Source organism: Berghia stephanieae, chromosome 14 (genome assembly GCF_034508935.2).
Source record: "Berghia stephanieae isolate SIO BIC M18660-M18661 chromosome 14, UCSD_Bste_1.3, whole genome shotgun sequence".
NCBI lineage: Eukaryota > Metazoa > Mollusca > Gastropoda > Nudibranchia > Aeolidiidae > Berghia > Berghia stephanieae.
The window spans coordinates 29436750-29459293 of record NC_088373.1 but is presented as its reverse complement, the minus strand read 5'-3'; the positions used below and the strand labels follow the sequence as shown (position 1 = coordinate 29459293).

Genomic DNA, 22544 nt, shown 5'->3' with positions numbered 1-22544 from the left:
GAATTTGTGTAATCTGGACTTATCATGAATTGTATTGGAATGCTTGTGTCGGTCTGGTAGGTCAACATTATGGCAATAGCAAGTAAACGATTCGCTTCCCAACCTACAGAAATCGACGAACGATGTGGAAGAAAACGAAGATCCGTCCTCTTTTTCAACTAAACATATAGCACCAATGGTACCTTGTGGGATGAGGGCGGTCTGTATAATGTGTTTTCTATATGAGGTGTGTCCAGTTGATTAGCGCTCAATATGCTTCAACAGTCGTAACGTCACTTCCCTCGCAATGACGCACGGTAACTTAGTAACTGGGTCTAAACTATTGGAACAATGGCGGACGCCCTTATGAAATATTTCTCTGACGAGCTTAAAAGCGCATTCAGAGGGGGAAAAAAACATAAGTCCGATCATGTTTTGACTTTTACACATTCTGATCACAAGACATAAGAAAAGTTATAGCCAGCATGAAGAATAAAAAGTACCGATTTTCTTTTGTTTAGAACCACAATGGCTGCCGTTGCTGGGCGACGTGACATCAGACTATTGAATCCAATTACTTATCTCCAATTCGTAGGACAGATCTCCGTTTTCTTTCTCGTCATATTCGTCAATCGCTGTAGGTTGGGAACGTGACCGTTAACTTGCTATCATAATACAAGACACGAACGCATAATCGTTAACTTGCTATCATAATACAAGACACGAACGCATAATCGTTAACTTGCTATCATAATACAAGACACGAACGCATAATCGTTAACTTGCTATCATAATACAAGACACGAACGCATAATCGTTAACTTGCTATCATAATACAAGACACAAACGCATAATCGTTAACTTGCTATCATAATACAAGACACGAACGCATAATCGTTAACTTGCTATCATAATACAAGGTACAAACGCATAATCGTTAACTTGCTATCATAATACAAGACACGAACGCATAATCGTTAACTTGCTATCATAATACAAGGTACAAACGCATAATCGTTAACTTGCTATCATAATACAAGACACGAACGCATAATCGTTAATTTGCTATCACAATACAAGGTACAAACGCATAATCGTTAACTTGCTATCATAATACAAGGTACAAACGCATAATCGTTAACTTGCTATCACAATACAAGGTACAAACGCATAATCGTTAACTTGCTATCACAATACAAGGTACAAACGCATAATCGTTAACTTGCTATCACAATACAAGGTACAAACGCATAATCGTTAACTTGCTATCACAATACAAGGTACAAACGCATAATCGTTAACTTGCTATCACAATACAAGGTACAAACGCATAATCGTTAACTTGCTATCATAATACAAGGTACAAACGCATAATCGTTAACTTGCTATCACAATACAAGGTACAAACGCATAATCGTTAACTTGCTATCACAATACAAGGTACAAACGCATAATCGTTAACTTGCTATCATAATACAAGACACGAACGCATAATCGTTAACTTGCTATCATAATACAAGACACGAACGCATAATCGTTAACTTGCTATCATAATACAAGACACAAACGCATAATCGTTAACTTGCTATCATAATACAAGGTACAAACGCATAATCGTTAACTTGCTATCATAATACAAGACACAAACGCATAATCGTTAACTTGCTATCACAATACAAGGTACAAACGCATAATCGTTAACTTGCTATCATAATACAAGACACGAACGCATAATCGTTAACTTGCTATCATAATACAAGACACGAACGCATAATCGTTAACTTGCTATCATAATACAGGACACAACGCATAATCGTTAACTTGCTATCACAATACAAGGACAAACGCATAATCGTTAACTTGCTATCAAATACAAGGTACACAAACGCATAATCGTTAACTTGCTATCACAATACAAGGTACAAACGCATAATCGTTAACTTGCTATCATAATACAAGACACGAACGCATAATCGTTAACTTGCTATCATAATACAAGACACAAACGCATAATCGTTAACTTGCTATCCTGATACAAGACACGACCGCCTCACACTTTTACACCGACGGTTAGTAAGTTACCCTTTACACCATGGAACGATCAATGTCACAAGACAAACTGCTAATTAATACATTCTATCATAACTTGGAACTCGTTATCTCCTCACGGGACGGGCGACTCCAAAACGGCGAATGGGACAGTTTTGATCACAAATAAAATATAAAAATTAAAAAATAATAACAATAATAATAATAAAAAATAAATGAACACAAAAAATAAATAAATAAATAAATAAATAAATAAATAAACGAAAAAATCAAACTATTCATGGATTTAAACAAAAAAAAAAAAAAAAGAACGTAGGCCTTAAGCATGAATAAACCACAAAAATCAAAGAAATTGTAATAGCGCCTAACAGGCGGCATGTCCCGTCCTACATGTTAAATGTTGCTGTTGACCAGGGACCTCTTGTAAAGCACTTTGAGCACATTTAGTGGATATTGCGCTATATAAAAGCCCAATTAAAAAAAGAAGCAAACACACGGGGACACTATAAACAACATAGAATGATGAGCTGCATGAAGGTGGAATGAATCCAAAACGTCAAAAAATCACAGTTATTGCGCATCACTTATAATATTACTGCTGTAACTTCTAATGATAATAAGTTCTCCCGAGACATTAATATTATTGTTATAATTATAATACGATATCCATGAATGAAGTAAGTTGTGACAACGATTGTAATATATTATTATCTAAACACACTCGCAAAAACCCTAGGAGAAGTAATGCATTTGTTCATAGCACAAACACACGCACACAACAAGACGGCCGTTCAAAAGCTATCTGTCTCTTCAGTAAAGTTTAGCAAATCACCGAAAACAAAAAAACAAAAAGCTGTCCAGGAGTTCACAACATTGCCATCCGGAAGTATAACGGACCAACACACAAACTCTGTGTAACCATGCACTTTTATAGTCTGGTTAATACAGTTTAGTGAGAACAACTCACAAACGCGGATGGCAAAAACAATAACAAAGGCCTGAGTGACGTCATCTGCATACTATCTATTGTACACGTACAACCATGGCATAGGGGAGCTTAGTGAACCATGCTCATACAATTGAATCGGTTGATTGTTTTTGCGTGATCTGATTTGGGTGTGTGTGTGTGTGTGTATGTGTGTGTGTGTGTGTGTATGTGTGTGTGTGTGTGTGTGTGTGGTGGGGTGGGTGTAGTGGTGGGGGTATTCTGTCAAACACAACAATAATAATAATAATTAATAATATAATAATAATAATAATAATAATAATAAAAAAAATAAAATAAATAAAATAAAATAAAAAAAATAATAAAAAAAAGTAAAAAAAAAAAAATAAAAGAAAATAAAAAAAATAATAAAAAAAAAGAATAAGTAAGAAAAGAAGAAGAAATAAAAGAAGAAGAAGAAGAAGAAGAAAGAAGAAGAAGAAGAAGAAGAAGAAGAAGAAGAAAGAGAAGAAGAAGAAGAAGAAAGAAGAAGAAGAAGAAGAAGAAAAAGAAAGAAGAAGAAGAAAAGAAGAAGAAGAAGAAGAAGAAGAAGAAGAAGAAGAAGAAGAAGAAGAAGAAGAAGAGAAGAAGAAGAAGAAGAAGAAGAAGAAGAAGAAGAAGAAGAAGAAGAAGAAGAAGAAGAGAAGAAGAAAGAAGAAGAAGAAGAAGAAGAGAAGAAGAAGAAGAAGAAGAAGAAGAAGAAGAAGAAGAAGAAGAAGAAGAAGAAGAAGAAGAAAGAAGAAGAAGAAGAAGAAGAAGAAGAAAAGAAGAAGAAGAAAGAAGAAGAAAAGAAGAAGAAGAAGAAGAAGAAGAAGAAGAAGAAGAAGAAGAAGAAGAAGAAGAAGAAGAAGAAGAAAGAAGAAGAAGAAAAGAAGAAGAGAAGAAGAAAGAAGAGAAAGAAGAAGAAGAAGAAGAAGAAGAGAAGAAGAAGAAGAAGGAAGAAGAAGAAGAAGAAGAAGAAAGAAGAAGAAGAAGAAGAAGAAGAAGAAGAAGAAGAAGAAGAAGAAGAAGAAGAAGAAGAAGAAGAAGAAGAAGAAGAAGAAGAAGAAGAAGAAGAAGAAGAAGAAGAAGAAGAAGAAGAAGAAGAAAGAAGAAGAAGAAGAAGAAGAAAGAAATAGAGATAGAAGTAAGAATAAAGTAGAAGAAGAGAAGGAAGAAGAAGAAGAAGAAGAAAGAAGAAGAAGAAGAAGAAGAAGAAGAAGAAGAAGAAGAAGAAAGAAGAAGAAGAAGAAGAAGATAGAAGAGAGATAGAGAGTAGTAAGTAGTAGTAGTAGATAGTAGTAGTAGTATAGTAGTAGTAGTAGTAGTAGTAGTAGTAGTAGTAGTAGTAGTAGTAGTAGTATGTAGTAGTAGTAGTAGTAGTAGTATGTAGTAGATAGTAGTAGTAGTAGTTAGTAGTGTAGTAGTAGTTGAAGTATAGTAAGTAAGTAGTAGTAGTATGTAGTAGTAGTGTAGTAGTAGTAGTTAGTAGTATAGTAGTAGTAGTAGTAGTAGAGTAAGTAGTAGTGAGTAGTAGTAGTAGTAGAATAATAATAATATAATAATATAAAATAATAATAATAATAATAATAAATAATAATAATAATAATAATAATAATAATAATAATAATAATAATAATAATAAAATGGTTAAAAAAAACACATTAAACAACAAATTGGACCTCCTTGAAGTCCCAGGTTTGAGAGCTTTTGACTTTTTAATCGATCGATATTTGAAGGAACGAATTTTCTGGTCCAAAAAAAAAAAAAAAAAATTAAGATGTGGTTATTTCACAATACGGTAATCTTTGTATGCAGTTAAGTAAAAGGCTCACCAGTTGTGCCACCCAAAATAAGCATAACCGACACACAAACTATGTGTTACCGTAACCGTGCAGTCTATAGATAGAATGCGCTTGGCCAAGGAGTTCACAACATTGCCATCCGGAAGTATAACGGACCAACACACAAACTCTGTGTAACCATGAACTTTGATAGTCTGCTTCATACAGTTTAGTGAGAACAACTCACAAACGCGGATGGCAAAAACAATAACAAAGGCCTGGGTGACGTCATCTGCATACTATCTATTGGGACGAAAGCCTGAATATACATAAGATAGACCGTCCTCGTTACACTTGGACAAACCACAATGTAGCATTGATAGTATAGATAGTATGCGCTTGGCTAAGAAGTTCACAATATTGCCATCCGGAAGTATAACGGACCAACACACAAAACTATGTGTAACCTTAAACGTTTATAGTCTGGTTAATACAGTTTAGTGAGAATTACTCACAAACGCGGATGGCAAAACATAATAACAAAGGCCTGAATGACGTCATCTACGTTCTATCTATAGATAGAATGCGCTTGGCCAAGGAGTTCACAACATTGCCATCCGGAAGTAAAACGGACCAACACACAAACTCTGTGTAACCATGAACTTTTATAGTCTGGTTAATACAGTTTAGTGAGAACAACTCACAAACGCGGATGGCAAAAAATAATAACAAAGGCCTGAATGACGTCATCTACGTTCTATCTATATGTTTAGTTAAAAAAAAAAAACAACAAAAAAAAAAAACTCACAACCACGGCCAGCCGAATATAACGCACTAACACACATCACGATGAGTAACCTTAATCTTGAATATATACAATTTAGTGAAAACGGGTACTCATAAAAATGGATGGCTATAAACAATGACAAAGAGCAGAGTTACGTCAATTTCGTACCTTCCATACTGAAGCGGTGAGTGACATTTTGGGACATATTAATTGACACGCCGGTTGGGGTGAGTGTGAGTGTGTGTGTGTGTGTTGGGGGGGGGGGGGGGGAGATTAAAACAACACGTTGTGTAATCCCTCTCACACATCGCAAGGATTTATCATCATAGACATGTGGGTTAAAACACTGCGAGGACTTACACACCGATTAAATTCACTCGCATCGGATTATCATCTCAGAGAATGTGGGCTAACACGGCGAGGAGTGGGGACTTACACACCGACTAAAATAAATTCAGTCAAACATTGCCACGAGGAACATGGAGAAGAATTAAAGAAGCTGATATACAGAGAAGTGGTAAGACCTGGAATGAGATAAAAAAGTTGGCTCAGGATAGAGAAGGATGGAAACTGTTTGTCTGTGGCCTATACCTTGACCCAGGGTGAAAAAGGCAATGATGATGATGATGAAACATTGCACTTAAAAACGGTTTTGCGCCGGAATAAACAGGATGCTAGGAATTGCATTTATAGATAGTTCGAAGATGACATCACTCATGTCTTTGTTATTGTTTTTTTTTTCTTTTTTGCCATCCGCGTTTATGAGTAATGCTCACTGAACTGTATTAACCTGACTATAAACGCTCACACAGTGTTGTGTGTTGGTCCGTTATACTTCCGGATGGCGGTGTTGTGAGTTTCTTAGCCAAGCGCATACTATCTAGCCACAATTATGAAAATAAATTGGGGTTAATGCCTAATTCATTATGGCGTTAAACATAATATAAATCCTCACATTCTAAACAAACAACCCCCCCCCCCCCCCCACCCACTCCCACACCGCAAAAAGAAACAAAGTTGTGAGCTTCTTAACCAAGTGGATCCCGAGGAATGTTATAACTGCATACCCTCAATAACAGAATGAACGGAATTGACGTCACTCAGATCTTTGTTTTGTTTTGTTTTTTGTTTGTTTTGTTTGTTTTTTTTTGCCCCCCCCCCCCCATTTTTATGAGTAGTTCTCACAAAATTGCATTAATCAGACTATAGATAGAATGCGCTTGGCCAAGGAGTTCACAACATTGCCATCCGGAAGTATAACGGACCAACACACAAACTCGGTGTAACCATGAACTTTTATAGTCTGGTTAATACAGTTTAGTGAGAACAACTCACAAACGCGGATGGCAAAAACAATAATAAGGCCTGAGTGACGTCATCTTCGAACTATCTATAAACGTTTTAGGCTGTACACAGTTGTATGCGTTGGTACATTATATAGATAGTATGCGCTTGGCTTTGAAGCTAACAACATTGCCATCCGGAAATAGAATGGACCAACACACAAAACTGTGTGTACCTTGACATTTTATAGTCTGGTTCATACAATTTCGTGAGAAATTACTCATAAACGCGGATGGCAAAAAGCAATAACAAACACCTGAGTGACGTCAACTTCATACTATTTATAGATAGTATGCGCTTGGCAAAGAAGCTCACAACATTGCCATCCGGAAGTATCTAGATAGATTGCGCTTGGCCAAGGAGTAAACAACATTGCCATCCGGAAGTATAACGGACCAACACACAAACTCTGTGTAACCATGAACTTTTATAGTCTGGTTAATACAGTTTAGTGAGAACAACTCACAAACGCGGATGGCAAAAACAATAACAAAGGCCTGAGTGACGTCATCTGCATACTATCTATAGGACCAACATACAAAACTATAGATAGGATGCGCTTGGCCAAGGAGTTCACAACATTGCCATCCGGAAGTATAACGGACCAACACACAAACTCTGTGTAACCATGAACTTTTATAGTCTGGTTAATACAGTTTAGTGAGAACAACTCACAAACGCGGATGGCAAAAACAATAACAAAGGCCTGAGTGACGTCATCTTCGAACTATAAACGTTTTAGGCTGTACACAGTTGTATGCGTTGGTACATTATATAGATAGTATGCGCTTGGCTTTGAAGCTAACAACATTGCCATCCGGAAATAGAATGGATCAACACACAAAACGGTGTGTACCTTGAAATTTTATAGTCTGGTTCATACAATTTCGTGAGAAATTACTCATAAACTCGGATGGCAAAAAGCAATAACAAACACCTGAGTGACGTCAACTTCATACTATTTATAGATAGTATGCGCTTGGCAAAGAAGCTCACAACATTGCCATCCGGAAGTATATAGGACCAACATACAAAACTATAGATAGAATGCGCTTGGCCAAGGAGTTCACAACATTGCCATCCGGAAGTATAACGGACCAACACACAAACTCTATGTAACCATGAACTTTTATAGCCTGGTTAATACAGTTTAGTGAGAACAACTCACAAACGCGGATGGCAAAAACAATAACAAAGGCCTGAGTGACGTCATCTGCATACTATCTATAAGTAACCATGAAATTTTATAGTCTGGTTAATACAGTTTAGTGAGAATCACTCACAAATGCGGATGTAATGAAAAAAAAAAATAATAATGAATAAAACAACTTCGAAAAAAGAAAATGGAGACAAACACGGAACGTTTCGTGCTCAAAACCCTTCTTCTTCAGCCAATATATACACAAAAAAAAGAAAGAAACAATAAAAACAAAACATTAATAATGCATCACATAAAATCAAGACAAACGGCATAAAACAAACACAATTTGGCACGGCTGTTTACATAATAATATAAGGGACCCTTTTACTTGATGACAGCCATGCCAAATATTTATCTGTCGTTTGTCTGGATTTTAAATGGTATATTTTTAATGGGTTTTTAAAAAATATATTGGCTGTAGAAGGGTTTGAGTCCGGAACACTCAGTATTTGGTACATGTTTTTTTCTGTTTTGTTGGTTTTTTTTTTGTTGTTTTTTTTTTTTGGGGGGGGGGGGGGGTTTAATCGAAGCGGGTTTTTTTTGTTGTTTTTTTTTTTTTTTCATTTATGTTTGTTCAAGACTAATAATTTATCGTAAACACACCATAACAACACAACACGTGTTACACGTTTTAACACTCACGCCCGAGAGGTAATTAGACTACTAGGAATAAAAACACAATAATATTAAATAATTAAGTAGGTCACTTCAAAATGTCATCAGTCAACCCAAATAATTATTGAAACCAAACCGAGAGGGGGCGAGGCGGCTGCTGCTCCGAAACTTCGTAAGCGGATAATTTTTTTTTATTTTTTATTTATTTTTTTTTTTTATGGTAGAGAGAGAGAGAGAGAGAGAGAGAGAGAGAGAGAGAGAGAGAGAGAGAGAGAGAGAGAGAGAGAGAGAGAGAGATCATATAAAGCGACTTGAGCTTGTACAGACAGGGAAAGGCGCCATATCAGTGTAATTTATTATTATTATATCAATTATATATTAATATATTTTATATATTATTATTATTATTATATTATTATTATATATATTATTATTATATATTATATATTATTATTATTATTATTATTATTATTATATATTATTATATTATTATTATATTATATATTATATTATTATTATTATTATTATTATTATTATTATTATATTATTATTATTATTATTATTATATTATTATATTATTCATTATTATTATTATATTATTATTATTATTATTATTATATTATTTATTATTATTATTATTATTATTATTATTATTATTATTATTATTATTATTATTATTATTATTTATTATTATTATTTTATTATTATTATTATTATATTATTATTATATTATTATTATTATTATTATTATTATTATTATTATTATTATTATTATTATTATTATTATTATTATATTATTATATTATTATATTATTATATTATTTACAAAGTCCACGCAATTGAATTGTAACAACTAAACGATACCTATCGGATCCCATTATTGACATGACACGAAACACCAATGATAACAATGAAACCGACACGCGTTGTGTCAACACAACACACGACAACACAACAACACAACACAATACACAGTTCAAAAGAAACATTATAGATAGTTTTTACCCGAGTCTATTCGTTTGTTATAATATGCGATTATTGATCATACCCGATGTTTTCTTTTATCTTTTTCTCATTCTACATTCTAACACATTATGGATTGGGAGCAACTCAGCCGTGTTTAGAATTGTGTGAGAAACGGTAAAGAAGACAACTTTAATAAAAAATAATGTAATGGTGGTAATAATAATAATAATAATAATAATAATAATAATAATAATAATAATAATAATAATAATAATAATAATAATATAATAATAATAATAATAAATAATAATAATATAATAATAATAATAATAATAATAATAATAAAAACTACAACAACAACGATGACTGAACGTTAAATTAACCAAAATAAAACCATCTAGCAAACGTCCACTCCGCGCGTTTTTACCCCCCCCCCCCCCCCTACCCCTTCTTAAACACACACTCACACACACACACACACACACACACACAAACGAGTGAATAATCTAGCTATGGATAGTTTAAAAAAAAAAACAAACAAACAAACTCTGATTACCAGATAGAGAGCTAAGTATGCTAATGGATTCATAGCAGGCTGCTGTTAGTTATCGTCGAACTAATGAAATGAATATATGGATAAATTCTAGAGACGATGCGCTTGGCCCAAGAGTTATATTCATTGTTGTCAATCTAAACCTATAATAATGAATAGACTTCTTGTAACATTCGTAACGAATGACGTTGACGTTAGTCAGATCTCTGTTATAGAACTTAGCATCACCATCATCATCATCATCATCATCATTGCCTTTTTCACCCTGGGTCAGGGTATAGGCCACAGACAAACAGTTTCCATCCTTCTCTATCCTGAGCTAACTTTTTAATCTCATTCCAGGTCTTACCACTTCTCTGTATATCAGCTTCTTTAATTCCTTCATAAATTCTGTCATTCCAGAAACTCTTCGGTCGGCCAAGCTAAAAAAAAAGGATTTGGTTTGTCCGTCTGCGTTTCTGTCACGGTTTGAGTTTAACGGAAAGGGGTGTTAACCCTTTGCCAACCCCCAACCTGGAGGACCAGGTGAGTCAAAGATGGGGGAATCACACACCATTAGTCGCCTTTTACATCACCAGCTGAGTGATTAATTCTCACTGAAAGCCCGCGAATAGACTTTATAAAAAAAAAAAATAAAAGCTACAAAAAGCAGTCAACTTGGTACGATTCATCAGGCAGGCAGAACAGCAGGCGAATATTTTACCTGACCGCATAGCGCCTAACCGATATCGACTTTGTAGCCTTATTTATCGATGATATGCGTTGAGGTCAATTACTCACAACGCGGATAGTCAAATTAAACATATCAACTCACACAATTGTGTGCGGCTATGTGGTCTTGTGGGTTATGACGCTCGCTTTCGGATAGTAAGGTCATGAGTTCGAGCCTCACTCGGCGCATAGTTGAGTCCTTAGAGAAGACTCTTTACTCACATTCTCTCACCCTACTCATGTGTAAAATTATGGCCGTCAACAGCGTTGTCTCTGTCGGAAAAAAAAAAAAAAGTGTAATCTCGCCTAACAGGGGCGTTATGTCTCGTTCTACATGTTACGTGTTTGTCAGGGACCATATGCAAAGCGCTTTGAGCACATTTAGTGGAGATTGCGCTATGCCCGCTATATAAAATCTCTAGTAAGGCTCTAGTTAAGAACTAAATAAAAGACGTCGAAATACAAGTCTTCGTGGCAGGCTATATTATAAGTATTTTAACGAAGGCTCCAAGCTGATTGCTTCGAGTGACGGGAAAGTACTGAACTCACTCAACCCTAACACCGACTATATCCGTAGTTTACACCGTTTACTTTTACCCCATGCCTATTTATTACATTTTTTTCTGAGACAGATTTAAAAAAAAATTAATTGAGCTTTATATAGCGCAATATCGACTAAATGTGCTCAAAGCGCTTTACAAGAGGTCCCTGGTCAACAGCAACATTTAACATGTAGGACGGGACATGACGCCTGTGAGGCGATATTACAATTTTTCGGACAAAGACAACGCTGTTAACGGCCAGGTACTCATTTTACACCTGAGTACGGTGAGAGAATGTGAGTAAAGAGCCTTTTCCAAGGACTCAACTATGCGCCGAGCGCGAGGCTCGAACCCAGGACCTTCCGATCTGAAAGCGAGTGTCATACCACAAGACTACATAGCCGCACATTATAAGCGTAGTATCAAAGCTAATGCTTTGTATTTTTTGAATGTTAAGGATAGTTGAATAAAACTATCTATGTACATGCTCATTTTTAATACCATTTTTTTTTTCCAATTTTGAAAAATAGCAAAAACTTCTAGGATTGAGTGAATTAAGCTGTCGATGGTATAATATAGATAGTATGCAGATGACGTCACTCAGGCCTTTGTTATTGTTTTTGCCATCCGCGTTTGTGAGTTGTTCTCACTAAACTGTATTAACCAGACTATAAACGTTCATGGATACACAGAGTTTGTGTGTTGGTCTTTTATACTTCCGGATGGCAATGTTATGAGCTTCTTAGCCAAGCGCATACTATCTATACCGATTAAATCTGTTGAGAATTGAACGAAGATGGCGTCCCCCAGCTTTAGGGTGTTATTTAATTCAAACCACCAGTTGGCCGATTCGTTCTCCATAAATTCATTCAATCAGGCTAATGTATAGATAGAACGAAGATGACGTCACTCAAGCCTTTGTTATTGTTTTTTTGCCATCCGCGTTTATGAGTAATGCTCACTGAACTGTATTAACCTGACTATAAACGTTCATGGATACACACAGTTGTGTGTGTTGGTCCGTTATACTTCTGGATGGCAATGTTATGAGCTTCTTCGCCAAGCGCATACTATCTATACAAATTAAAGCTTAAACATAATTGTGTGTGTGTGTGTGTGTGTGTGAGAGAGAGAGAGAGAGAGAGAGAGAGAGAGAGAGAGAGAGAGAGAGAGAGAGAGAGAGAGAGTGAAAGAGAGCGAGAGCGAGAGAGAGAGAGAGAGAGAGAGAGATAGAGAGAGAGAGAGAGAGAGTTGTTATGATTGATGTGGCGGGTAGAACGTGTTGGTACTTTAATTAAAATGTATACCACAAATAAATGACAGGTCACCAAAATATCAATCCATAATCCGTTTCCGGAAAACTGGCAAAACACATACCTAGTCTACACACACTACATACTATAGACACACATAATTAAATTTAAACACAGTTATTACTGAAAAAACGTTTACACTGATACTTTTTATAATCCAAAATAACTAAATTTAAACACAGTTATTACTGAAAAAACGCGTACACTGATACTTTTTATAATCCAAAATAATTAAATTTAAACATAGTTATTACTGAAAAAACGTTTACACAGATACTTTTTATAATCCAAAATAATTAAATTTAAACATAGTTATTACTGAAAAAACGTTTACACAGATACTTTTTATAATCCAAAATCATTAAATTTAAACATAGTTATTACTGAAAAAACGTTTACACAGATACTTTTTATAATCCAAAATAATTAAATTTAAACACAGTTATTACTGAAAAAACGTTTACACAGATACTTTTTATAATCCAAAATAATTAAATTTAAACACAGTTATTACTGAAAAAACGTTTACACAGATACTTTTTATAATCCAAAATCATTAAATTTAAACATAGTTATTACTGAAAAAACGTTTACACAGATACTTTTTATAATCCAAAATAATTAAATTTAAACACAGTTATTACTGAAAAAACGTTTACACAGATACTTTTTATAATCCAAAATCATTAAATTTAAACACAGTTATTACTGAAAAAACGTTTACACAGATACTTTTTATAATCCAAAATCATTAAATTTAAACACAGTTATTACTGAAAAAACGTTTACACAGATACTTTTTATAATCCAAAATAATTAAATTTAAACACAGTTATTACTGAAAAAACGTTTACACAGATACTTTTTATAATCCAAAATCATTAAATTTAAACACAGTTATTACTGAAAAAACGTTTACACAGATACTTTTTATAATCCAAAATAATTAAATTTAAACACAGTTATTACTGAAAAAACGTTTACACAGATACTTTTTATAATCCAAAATAATTAAATTTAAACACAGTTATTACTGAAAAAACGTTTACACAGATACTTTTTATAATCCAAAATAATTAAATTTAAACACAGTTATTACTGAAAAACGTTTACACAGATACTTTTTATAATCCAAAATAATTAAATTTAAACATAGTTATTACTGAAAAAAACGTTTACACAGATACTTTTTATAATCCAAAATAATTAAATTTAAACACAGTTATTACTGAAAAAACGTTTACACAGATACTTTTTATAATCCAAAATCATTAAATTTAAACATAGTTATTACTGAAAAAACGTTTACACAGATACTTTTTATAATCCAAAATCATTAAATTTAAACACAGTTATTACTGAAAAAACGTTTACAATGATTTTTTTTTAATAATCCAAAACATTGAAATTGCTTGACCCCTGACCTGGCGTATCAAAACAAACCACTAAGCGACTGCATGTCCTAACACCATAAGAAACTTGATGTTTATTAGTATTATTTTCGAAAATCGAAAAAAATCCACTCGACAGATAGTGTGCTTTGTTTTCACTCTATCAGTATCAGTATCAGTATACGTGTGTATGTGTGTGTGTGTGTGTGTTTGTGGGTATGTGTGTGTGTGTGTGTGTGTGTACTGAGAAAGCCATTTTAAAAAGTAAGATACGGATAACGGGGCTGTCAGGTATTTGAGAGTTCTGCGAAATGAAAAAGAAAAGAAGAGAGTGACAATAGCTGATAATATCCCGTCAACCACACGCTGAGTTTTAGTTAAATCGGGAGGTGGAATGACAATTGTGTGACCAGATTGACTGTCTATCTGTCCACACGCTGAGTTTTAGTTAAATCGGGAGGTGGAATGACAATTGTGTGACCAGATTGACTGTCTATCTGTAGTATTAATGCTAAACACTTTATTTTTTTCGGCCAAAAAACAAAACAAAACAAAACTTAAAATTAATCGATTAAATTAAAATGACTTTAAACTGGTTAAAAAGACATTGATCTTATGTTTATTCAGACCTCATTGAAGTCTTGAATGTGGGACATTTATTTCTAATTTGAAATAATGAGGTTGTTTTCATTGATTGATATTTAATTTGAAGTAAAGGAATTTCTGGCTAAAAGATAAAAAGGAGTGTTGTGATAGGTTATAACAGGGTTGACCTCATACGACACGACACATCCTATATTGCAAATTAAATGTCACCATGTTATGTTTGAAGTGTGTCTGTGTGTGTGTGTGTGTGTGTGTGTCTATATGTTTTTCGTATATATCGGTGTGTGTTGTGTGTATGTAAGTGTGTATGTGTGAGAATGTGTTGAAGATGGAGTAGGGTGGGGCAAAGGAGTGTGTTATATTAGTGAGCGTGTGTTTTGTATATGCCCATGTCATATTCATTTGTGAGTGTGTATGTATGCCTTTATGTATGTGTGTATGCTTATATACAAATTGTTTGAAAACAGATAGTGAAATGATAGTGCGACAGGTGTGCAATTCAAAAAAGACACCCCCCCCCCCCCCAACCCCCTTAAAAAAAAACTGAGTAGGCGTCAGCGAGAGAAGGGCAATGTGATACACTACACAAATCCACCACCTCCTCCTGACACACACACACACACACACACACACACACACACACAGACACATTAAATCTCCTGTTCATAAAACAGCAGGAGATGAATGAAACAGGGCATTTAATTTATCCATCGTCATAGATAGTATTGACATGCTGTCAAAACCACTGTACAATAGTAGTATAGAAGAGTGTATGGGCTAAATAAAGTCATAGGTACCTAGCTTTCTTTAGAACTTGATGCAATCCGACACAATCAGCCCCATAGATCCTGAGCATCACTAACGATTTTAACAGAACCAATAGATAGTTCGAAGATGACGTCACTCAGACCTTTGTTATTGTTTTTGCCATCCGCGTTTGTGAGTTGTTTTCACTAAACTGCATTAACCAGACTATAAAAGTTCATGGTTACACAGAGTTTGTGTGTTGGTCCGTTATACTTCCGGATGGCAATGTTGTGAACTCCTTGGCCAAGCGCATTCTATCTATAGACATTTAGATAACCACGCCTCTCGGACAGTCGTCATCATGTAAACAAAGACAGTGATTGGTAAAATGTCTAGCAAACGACACAGGCTTTACAATCGATGGTTATTCCTGAGTAAAACGCCCAATGTTCGAACGCTTGATCAAAATAACCAACACAGAAAACTATGTGTGTAAAAAAAAAAAAAAAAAAAAAAAAAAAAAACTTATTTCAACTTTTATATTATGATCGAGAAAATCACGTGGTAACTAGTCCCATATGTTGGTATAAAAATAACAATGATCAGAGAGAGGTCGATTTCGTTGACGTTCTTGTTTATAAACAATCAACAATGTTTGTCCGAGCACGTGTAAAGGTGTATCACAAAGTCCTTCTTTGATTGGTCAAAAATATACTGGTTAATTTTTTTTTTTTTTTAATGCTTGGCGTTGCCAGGTGTACCGAGGCAATTCTCTCATCAACGTGCTCAGTGTGTCAAAATATTGTGACAAATACTCACAAAACTGTTGCAGCCGATTTATTCGTGTGACGGGCAACTACTGAAGATTGCGATGGTTAAAGCAATGGGGATGATCGATATTACCATTCCATGGCGCTCGAGGGCATTGGTCACATTTCAAAGTGTGCTCAAAATGATGCACATAGTGAAAAGTGATCACAGTTTGAGAAACATCCAATTTCACAATGCATGGGAGCGATCTATATTCGGGTTTCCGTCAAACCCAATCATCAATCACACACTTTGTTGCTCTACAACGATTGGATATTTCTTAACAAATGTAAACACACTGCATTGCTTATGGAAATTGTAAACATATTCATGTGTCAAGCTGAACAAAATAACCAATCGTGGTTATTAGATATTTCAAAAGATGTGAACACTTTTCACAATGTGGGTCAATTTGGGTACATTTTGCAATGTCACCAAAGACCTGGACTACATTACATGGAAAGGTTATAACCATCACCCCCATTGGTCAATTTGCTAAGCATGACTCGTGAGTATGTTTACAACTTCCAGAAACACATCAGTGTTTACATTTATCGAGAAATGTTCAATCCTTGTAGACTTGGTTGGACAAATACATGAATATTGATCACTCCCATTATCTCAAAACAAAAATAAAAATTAAATGCCAGTATAGGGTTAAAAAAAATAAATACAGGATTCAATAGTATGATGTCACGTCGCCCAGCAACGATGAGCAGCGTGGTTCTAAACAAAGAAAATCGGTACATTTTATTCTTCATGCTTGGCTAGAACTTTTCATATTATGTCATGTGATCAAAATATATAAAAGTCAAAACATGATCACATTTATGATGTTTTTCTCCTCTGGTTACACTTTTATGCTCGTCGGAGAAATATTGCATAAGGGCGTCCGCCATTGTTCCGATAGTTTAGAACCAGTTACTAAGTTACTATGCGTCATTACGAGGGAAGTGACGTCACGACTGTTGAAGCCTATTATGCCTATAGTTCGACTGCAGTCTTCCTAAATTCATTGGCTGACAAGTATCAGCATAGCTTCCGTAAGATCACAGTCAAACACTGACCAAAGAACTACGTCAAAGTACAAGCCAGACTATCCAGAAAGAAAAAAAACCCAAAAAAAACAAATGTTGTATCCAATAGTTTAACGAATTATGGGATCAATAATGTTCTTAAGCATTCATAACGACAGTTCATTAGACGGTGCACAAACCTAAAAAAATGACGTCAAAATACAAGTCCTAGTGTAATGCTAAACGTTAACGACAGCTACGGTCTGGCACTGATAGAAAAGTACAGGTGATGTCTACACAAAAAAAAAAAAATAATAAAAAAATAAAAAAAAAAATAAAAAATAAAAAAAAAAAAAAAAAAAAAAAAAATAAAAAAAAAAAAAAAAAAAAAAAAAAATATATATATATATATATATATATATATATATATATATATATATATATATATATATATATATATATATATATATATATATATATATATATATATATATATATCCAATAGTTCAACCAATGGGATCATTTGTTTCTTTGAGCTTTATTAATGATATGTCACTTCTCACTCTCTTTTGATGATTGTCGTGTCGCCCCTGTGTTGTGGTGTAATTTTTAAGGAATTGTAAGGCTATGAGTAAACACATGTACCCAACGGTTCTATCCCCAGTCAAGGAAGATTGATGTTTGGTTGTTTTGGTTGTTTTTGTTGGGTATTTTTTTTTTTTTTTTTGTTTTTTTTTTTTTTTTTTTTTTTTTTTGGGGGGGGGGGGGGGGTTGGGAGAAGGGGGTGGGGGGTATTTTCCCCCCTGTTCTTTACATTCTGCCTTGTTTTTCAATGTATCATTCACACATTTTCAAACCAGTCATTCGCTATCACTTGAATCACAGTATCCCTTGTGAGGTGGAAAACTCTTGGAATTAGCGCACATAGTGGCTGATTTGCAAGATGGTATTGGCAGTGTCCGCATGTAAAAACACATAGATAGATAGATAGATAGATAGATAGATAGATAGATAGATAGATAGATAGATAGATAGATAGATAGATAGATAGATAGATAGATAGATAGATAGATAGATAGATAAGATAGATAGATAGATAGATAGATAGATATAGATAGATAGATAGATAGATAGATAGATAGATAGATAGATAGATAGATAGATAGATAGATAGATAGATAGATAGATAGATAGATAGATAGATTGATGATAGATATGAGAAGATAGATAGAAGAAGTGATGATGATAGATGTATGATGTATGATGAATAGTGAGATGAGAGAGATGAGAAGAGAGTAGTGGAGAGAGAGGTGAGAGAGGAGAGAGAGAGAGAGAAGAGAGAGAGAGAGAGAGAGAAAGAGAAGAGAAGAGAGAAGGAGAGAGAGAGAGAGTAGAAGAGGAGAGAGAGAAGAGAGAGAGAGAGAGAGAGAAGAAGAAGAAGAGAGAAGAGAGAGGAGAGAGAAACAAACAGGACAGAAAGAACAGAAGAGAAGGAAGATGGAGTTAATGCTAGAACAGGAAAACAAATGAAAACGAAAAAGTATTTAAAATAAAAAATAAGAACCAATGAACAAAATACATGGAATTGTACAGAAGAAGAGAAGATAGGAAAGAAGAAGAAGAAGAAAAGAAAAGAAGAAGAAGAAGAAGAGAAGAAGAAGAAGAAGAAGAAGAAGAAGAAGAAGAAGAAGAAGAAGAAGAAGAAGAAGAAGAAGAAGAAGAAGAGAAGAAGAAGAAGAAGAAGAAAGAAGAAGAAGAAGAAGAAGAAGAAGAAGAAGAAGAAGAAGAAGAAGAGAAGAAGGAAGAAGAAGAAGAAAAGGAAGAAGAAGAAGAAGAGAAGGAGAAGAAGAAGAGAAGAAGAAGAGAAGGAAGAAGAAGAAGAAGAAGAAGAAGAGAGGAAGGAGAAGAGAGAGGAGAGAGGAGGAGAGAGAGGAAGAAGAAGAAGAAGAAGGAGAGAAGAAGAAGAAGAAGAAGAAGAAGAAGAAGAAAGAAGAAGAAGAAGAAGAAGAAGAGAGAAGAAGAAGAAGAAGAAGAAGAAAGAAGAAGAAGAAGAAGAAAAAGAAGAAGAAGAAGAAGAAGAAGAAGAAGAAAGAAGAAGAAGAAGAAGAGAGAAGAAGAAGAAGAAGAAGAAGAAAATATGAGAAAAGAAAGAAGAAGAAGAAGAAGAAGAAGAAGAAGAAGAAGAAGAAGAAGAAGAAGAAGAAGAAGAAGAAGAAGAAGAAGAAGATGAAGATGAAGAAGAAAAGGATAAGGAGGTGGAGGAAAAGGATAGGAACAGAAACTGAAGAAAAAGGTCTGAGGTTAAAAACTATAATAAAAAAATAAAAAAGGGCCAGTTCCTTACATTCATGAATCTGTTTCTCTTCTTCTCCGACCGGTTACTCCTTGGCACGGCTGCCTGGACGTTGTTTGAAGTGACAGAGGATGGAGTCTTGATGGAGTCATGGATGGCATTGCTGATAGCGGGATCCACCGAAACTTTTGTACACTCGTCTGGGGAATGAAAACACGCCCGACTTAAAATGACAACGCAGAAAAAGACATAATAAGTCTTCTGCAAATGGGCACATATTATTTTCAGGTCTGATGACCGGATAATGATTACAGGCTTGGTTTGACATTGCTGAAATGAACAATATTTTACACATACATAGAAGTGATTTGAGATTGTTTCCATTTTATAACCATGAGCCTGTAAAAATTTGGGTTATCAGGCCTGCATAGTGCAAATCGGTTTGAAGTTATTTATTGTATGCATTATGGATAGCATTGCTAATAGCAGGATCCATTGAAAATTTGTACACTTGAATGAAAACACATCCGACCTAAAATGACACGCAGAAAAGAACAAAAGTCTTCTGCAAATGGGCACATATTATTTTAAAGGTCTGATGACCAGGATAATGATTACAAGCTTGGTTTGACATTGCTGAAATGAACAATATTTTACACATACATAGTAGTGATTTGAGATTGTTTCCATTTTATAACCATGAGCCTGCAATAATTTGGGTTATCAGGCCTGCATAGTACAAATCGGTTTGAAGTTATTTGTTGAATGAATTGAATTTTTTAAACTCAAATTTAAACGCACAAAGTGCATGACATACATAATTTTGAAGAGCAAAATAAGCTTCACAAAACAGTATAAAGTTCATGTAAATAGAACAATACCTTTTATTTAAATATTGAGATATAAAAAACAAATCTGAGTCGTAGAAAAACGTTGGTTGTACCGTAATGAATGTGACGATTTTCCTACAATTGGTAAGGAGAAAGGTTAAATAGAAAGGAGAAAAAAAAGTTGAGATAAATTTATATTTTCAACATAAAGCTAGACATAAAGTTAATATGAAAGACAAAATGTTTTTTTTTCCTCTGAAGTTTTTGTGGAGTCGAACCTACTTGGATTTCAATCTACTGATGCCCTAGGCTAACTGCCAAATCCATTCAGCCATGAAAACCACTTGGCTATGGCGGCAATCTTTAGTTTATATGTATTACGCGGCTATGTGGTCTTGTGGTATGACACTCCCTTTCGGATCGGAAGGACCTGGGTTCGAGCCTCGCTCTGCGGATAGTTGAGTCCTTGGAAAAGACTCTTTACTCACATTCTCTTTCCGTATTCAGGTGTAAAATGAGTACCTGACCGTTAGCAGCGTTGTCTCTGTCCGAAAAAAAAAATAATTAAATTGTAATATTGCCTAACAGGCGTCATGTCTCGTTCTACATGTTAAGTGTTGCTGTTGGCTAGGGCCCCTTGTAAAGCGCTTTGAGCCTCTTTAGTGGATATTGCGCTTTATAAAAAATCCTCAAGTTTGTTATAGTACTATTCAAATGATTTGGATGAGGGCTTCTTTTTTGTTTCCAATCTAGATGTCAATTTAGGGTCTAGCTTAGTTTTAATGCTCCAAGAATTGTAAAATAATGATAAATACGACTGATACTTTATCGGACATTGCAAATCGTTAAAAATCGGCTGCCTCTTTATATCCACCTTTTCCGTGGTTGGATTCACAAGCAAAAGGTCATCTGTATAAACACATCCTAAACAAATAACAAACACCTTTGTTGAAAGAATTACTCGAATATTTTCATTTCCTCTTTAGTATCCCTATAATATTATCATCAGTTTTTCTCAATTGTTGAACTTGTTTTGTTTTGTTATTTTATTTGTTTGTTTGTTTGGTTGTTTGTTTGTTTGTTTGTTTGTTTTTTTTTTTATTGGGGGGTGGGGGGGGGGGGGGTTTTTTTTTGTTTTTCCTTAAAATGTATTTTATTTATCTTTAATTTAGTTGTGAAAGAGCTGGTGAAATGTCTTTAGAGGGTGATGGAAAAGAAGCAAGTGAAGCAAATGATCTTTTATTATCATTTGACTATAAATTACGAATTTGTTGGAATTTTGATGGATCTTACTAAGTATATTATCCAAAGATGTCTCAAACGTGCGTTCATGGAGATTTTTGCTTTGTAAAATGTCAGGATGGAGGTGGTGGTCAGATCCGTTGCGTCTGTGCTCGTGGATGTTGGGGCTGGCAGCATCCCCACTTGCACCACCACCACCACTACTGCCGCTACTGTTGTGTGGGTATTGGTGAGGATTCTGAGCATGGGCAGTGGATGATCTTTCAAACGTATTGTGGGGCTTATCCGGGGATCCACTACGGCTGTCGTTGATGGACTCGTGGCCTCCTGGTACTCTGTGATGGTCCTCTTTGGAGACACTGTCATGGGAATCACTGAAACAAGTCAGAATAAAATGGGTGTTGGGGGGGGGGGGGGGGGGGTTGAACATGTGAATGAGTAGTGAATATGGAGAGGAACTATGTAAATGCGTAGTGATCCGGTAACCTCTATGGGGGAACAATGCTAATATGTGTCAGTGCATGACATAATCAGTCGGAATGTGAAAATTTTTGATATGCATTTTTTTTTTTTTACATTTTCTGAAAGAATAGGCTCCCCCGAGCATTTTAATCTTCATTTGAAGTAAATCGGTGATTTTTCATGAAGTAATGTCATATGTATAGAAACGGTATCCAGCAACTTTCCCCAAATTTCATACTTTTTCAACTTGACTAGCTGTAAAAAATATTTAGAAATGAAATTAAGCTTTGATATTTCCCGAAGATGTACAAAAAGGGTTGATTTAATCATTTATGACAA

The 22544-nt window shown here is 34.6% G+C and overlaps 1 protein-coding gene across 15 annotated transcripts in view; it reads right to left on the bottom strand.

Annotated features, from left to right (window-relative positions):
* The window catches only part of LOC144959730 (protein Aster-B-like), an 80299-nt gene that overhangs the window by 42547 nt on the left and 15208 nt on the right, over positions 1 to 22544 (bottom strand). For 14 of the 15 annotated variants that reach the window (XM_078892426.1, XM_078892421.1, XM_078892419.1 and 11 more), the window contains 2 exons: positions 21795 to 22117; positions 19723 to 19871 (listed from right to left, as the gene is read on the bottom strand). In XM_078892426.1, coding sequence (XP_078748552.1) covers positions 19723 to 19871; positions 21795 to 22117 — 472 coding nt within the window. Of the gene's footprint in view, positions 1 to 14251; positions 14356 to 19722; positions 19872 to 21794; positions 22118 to 22544 lie in introns of those variants that run through there. The other variant, XM_078892428.1, reaches the window with a different exon arrangement.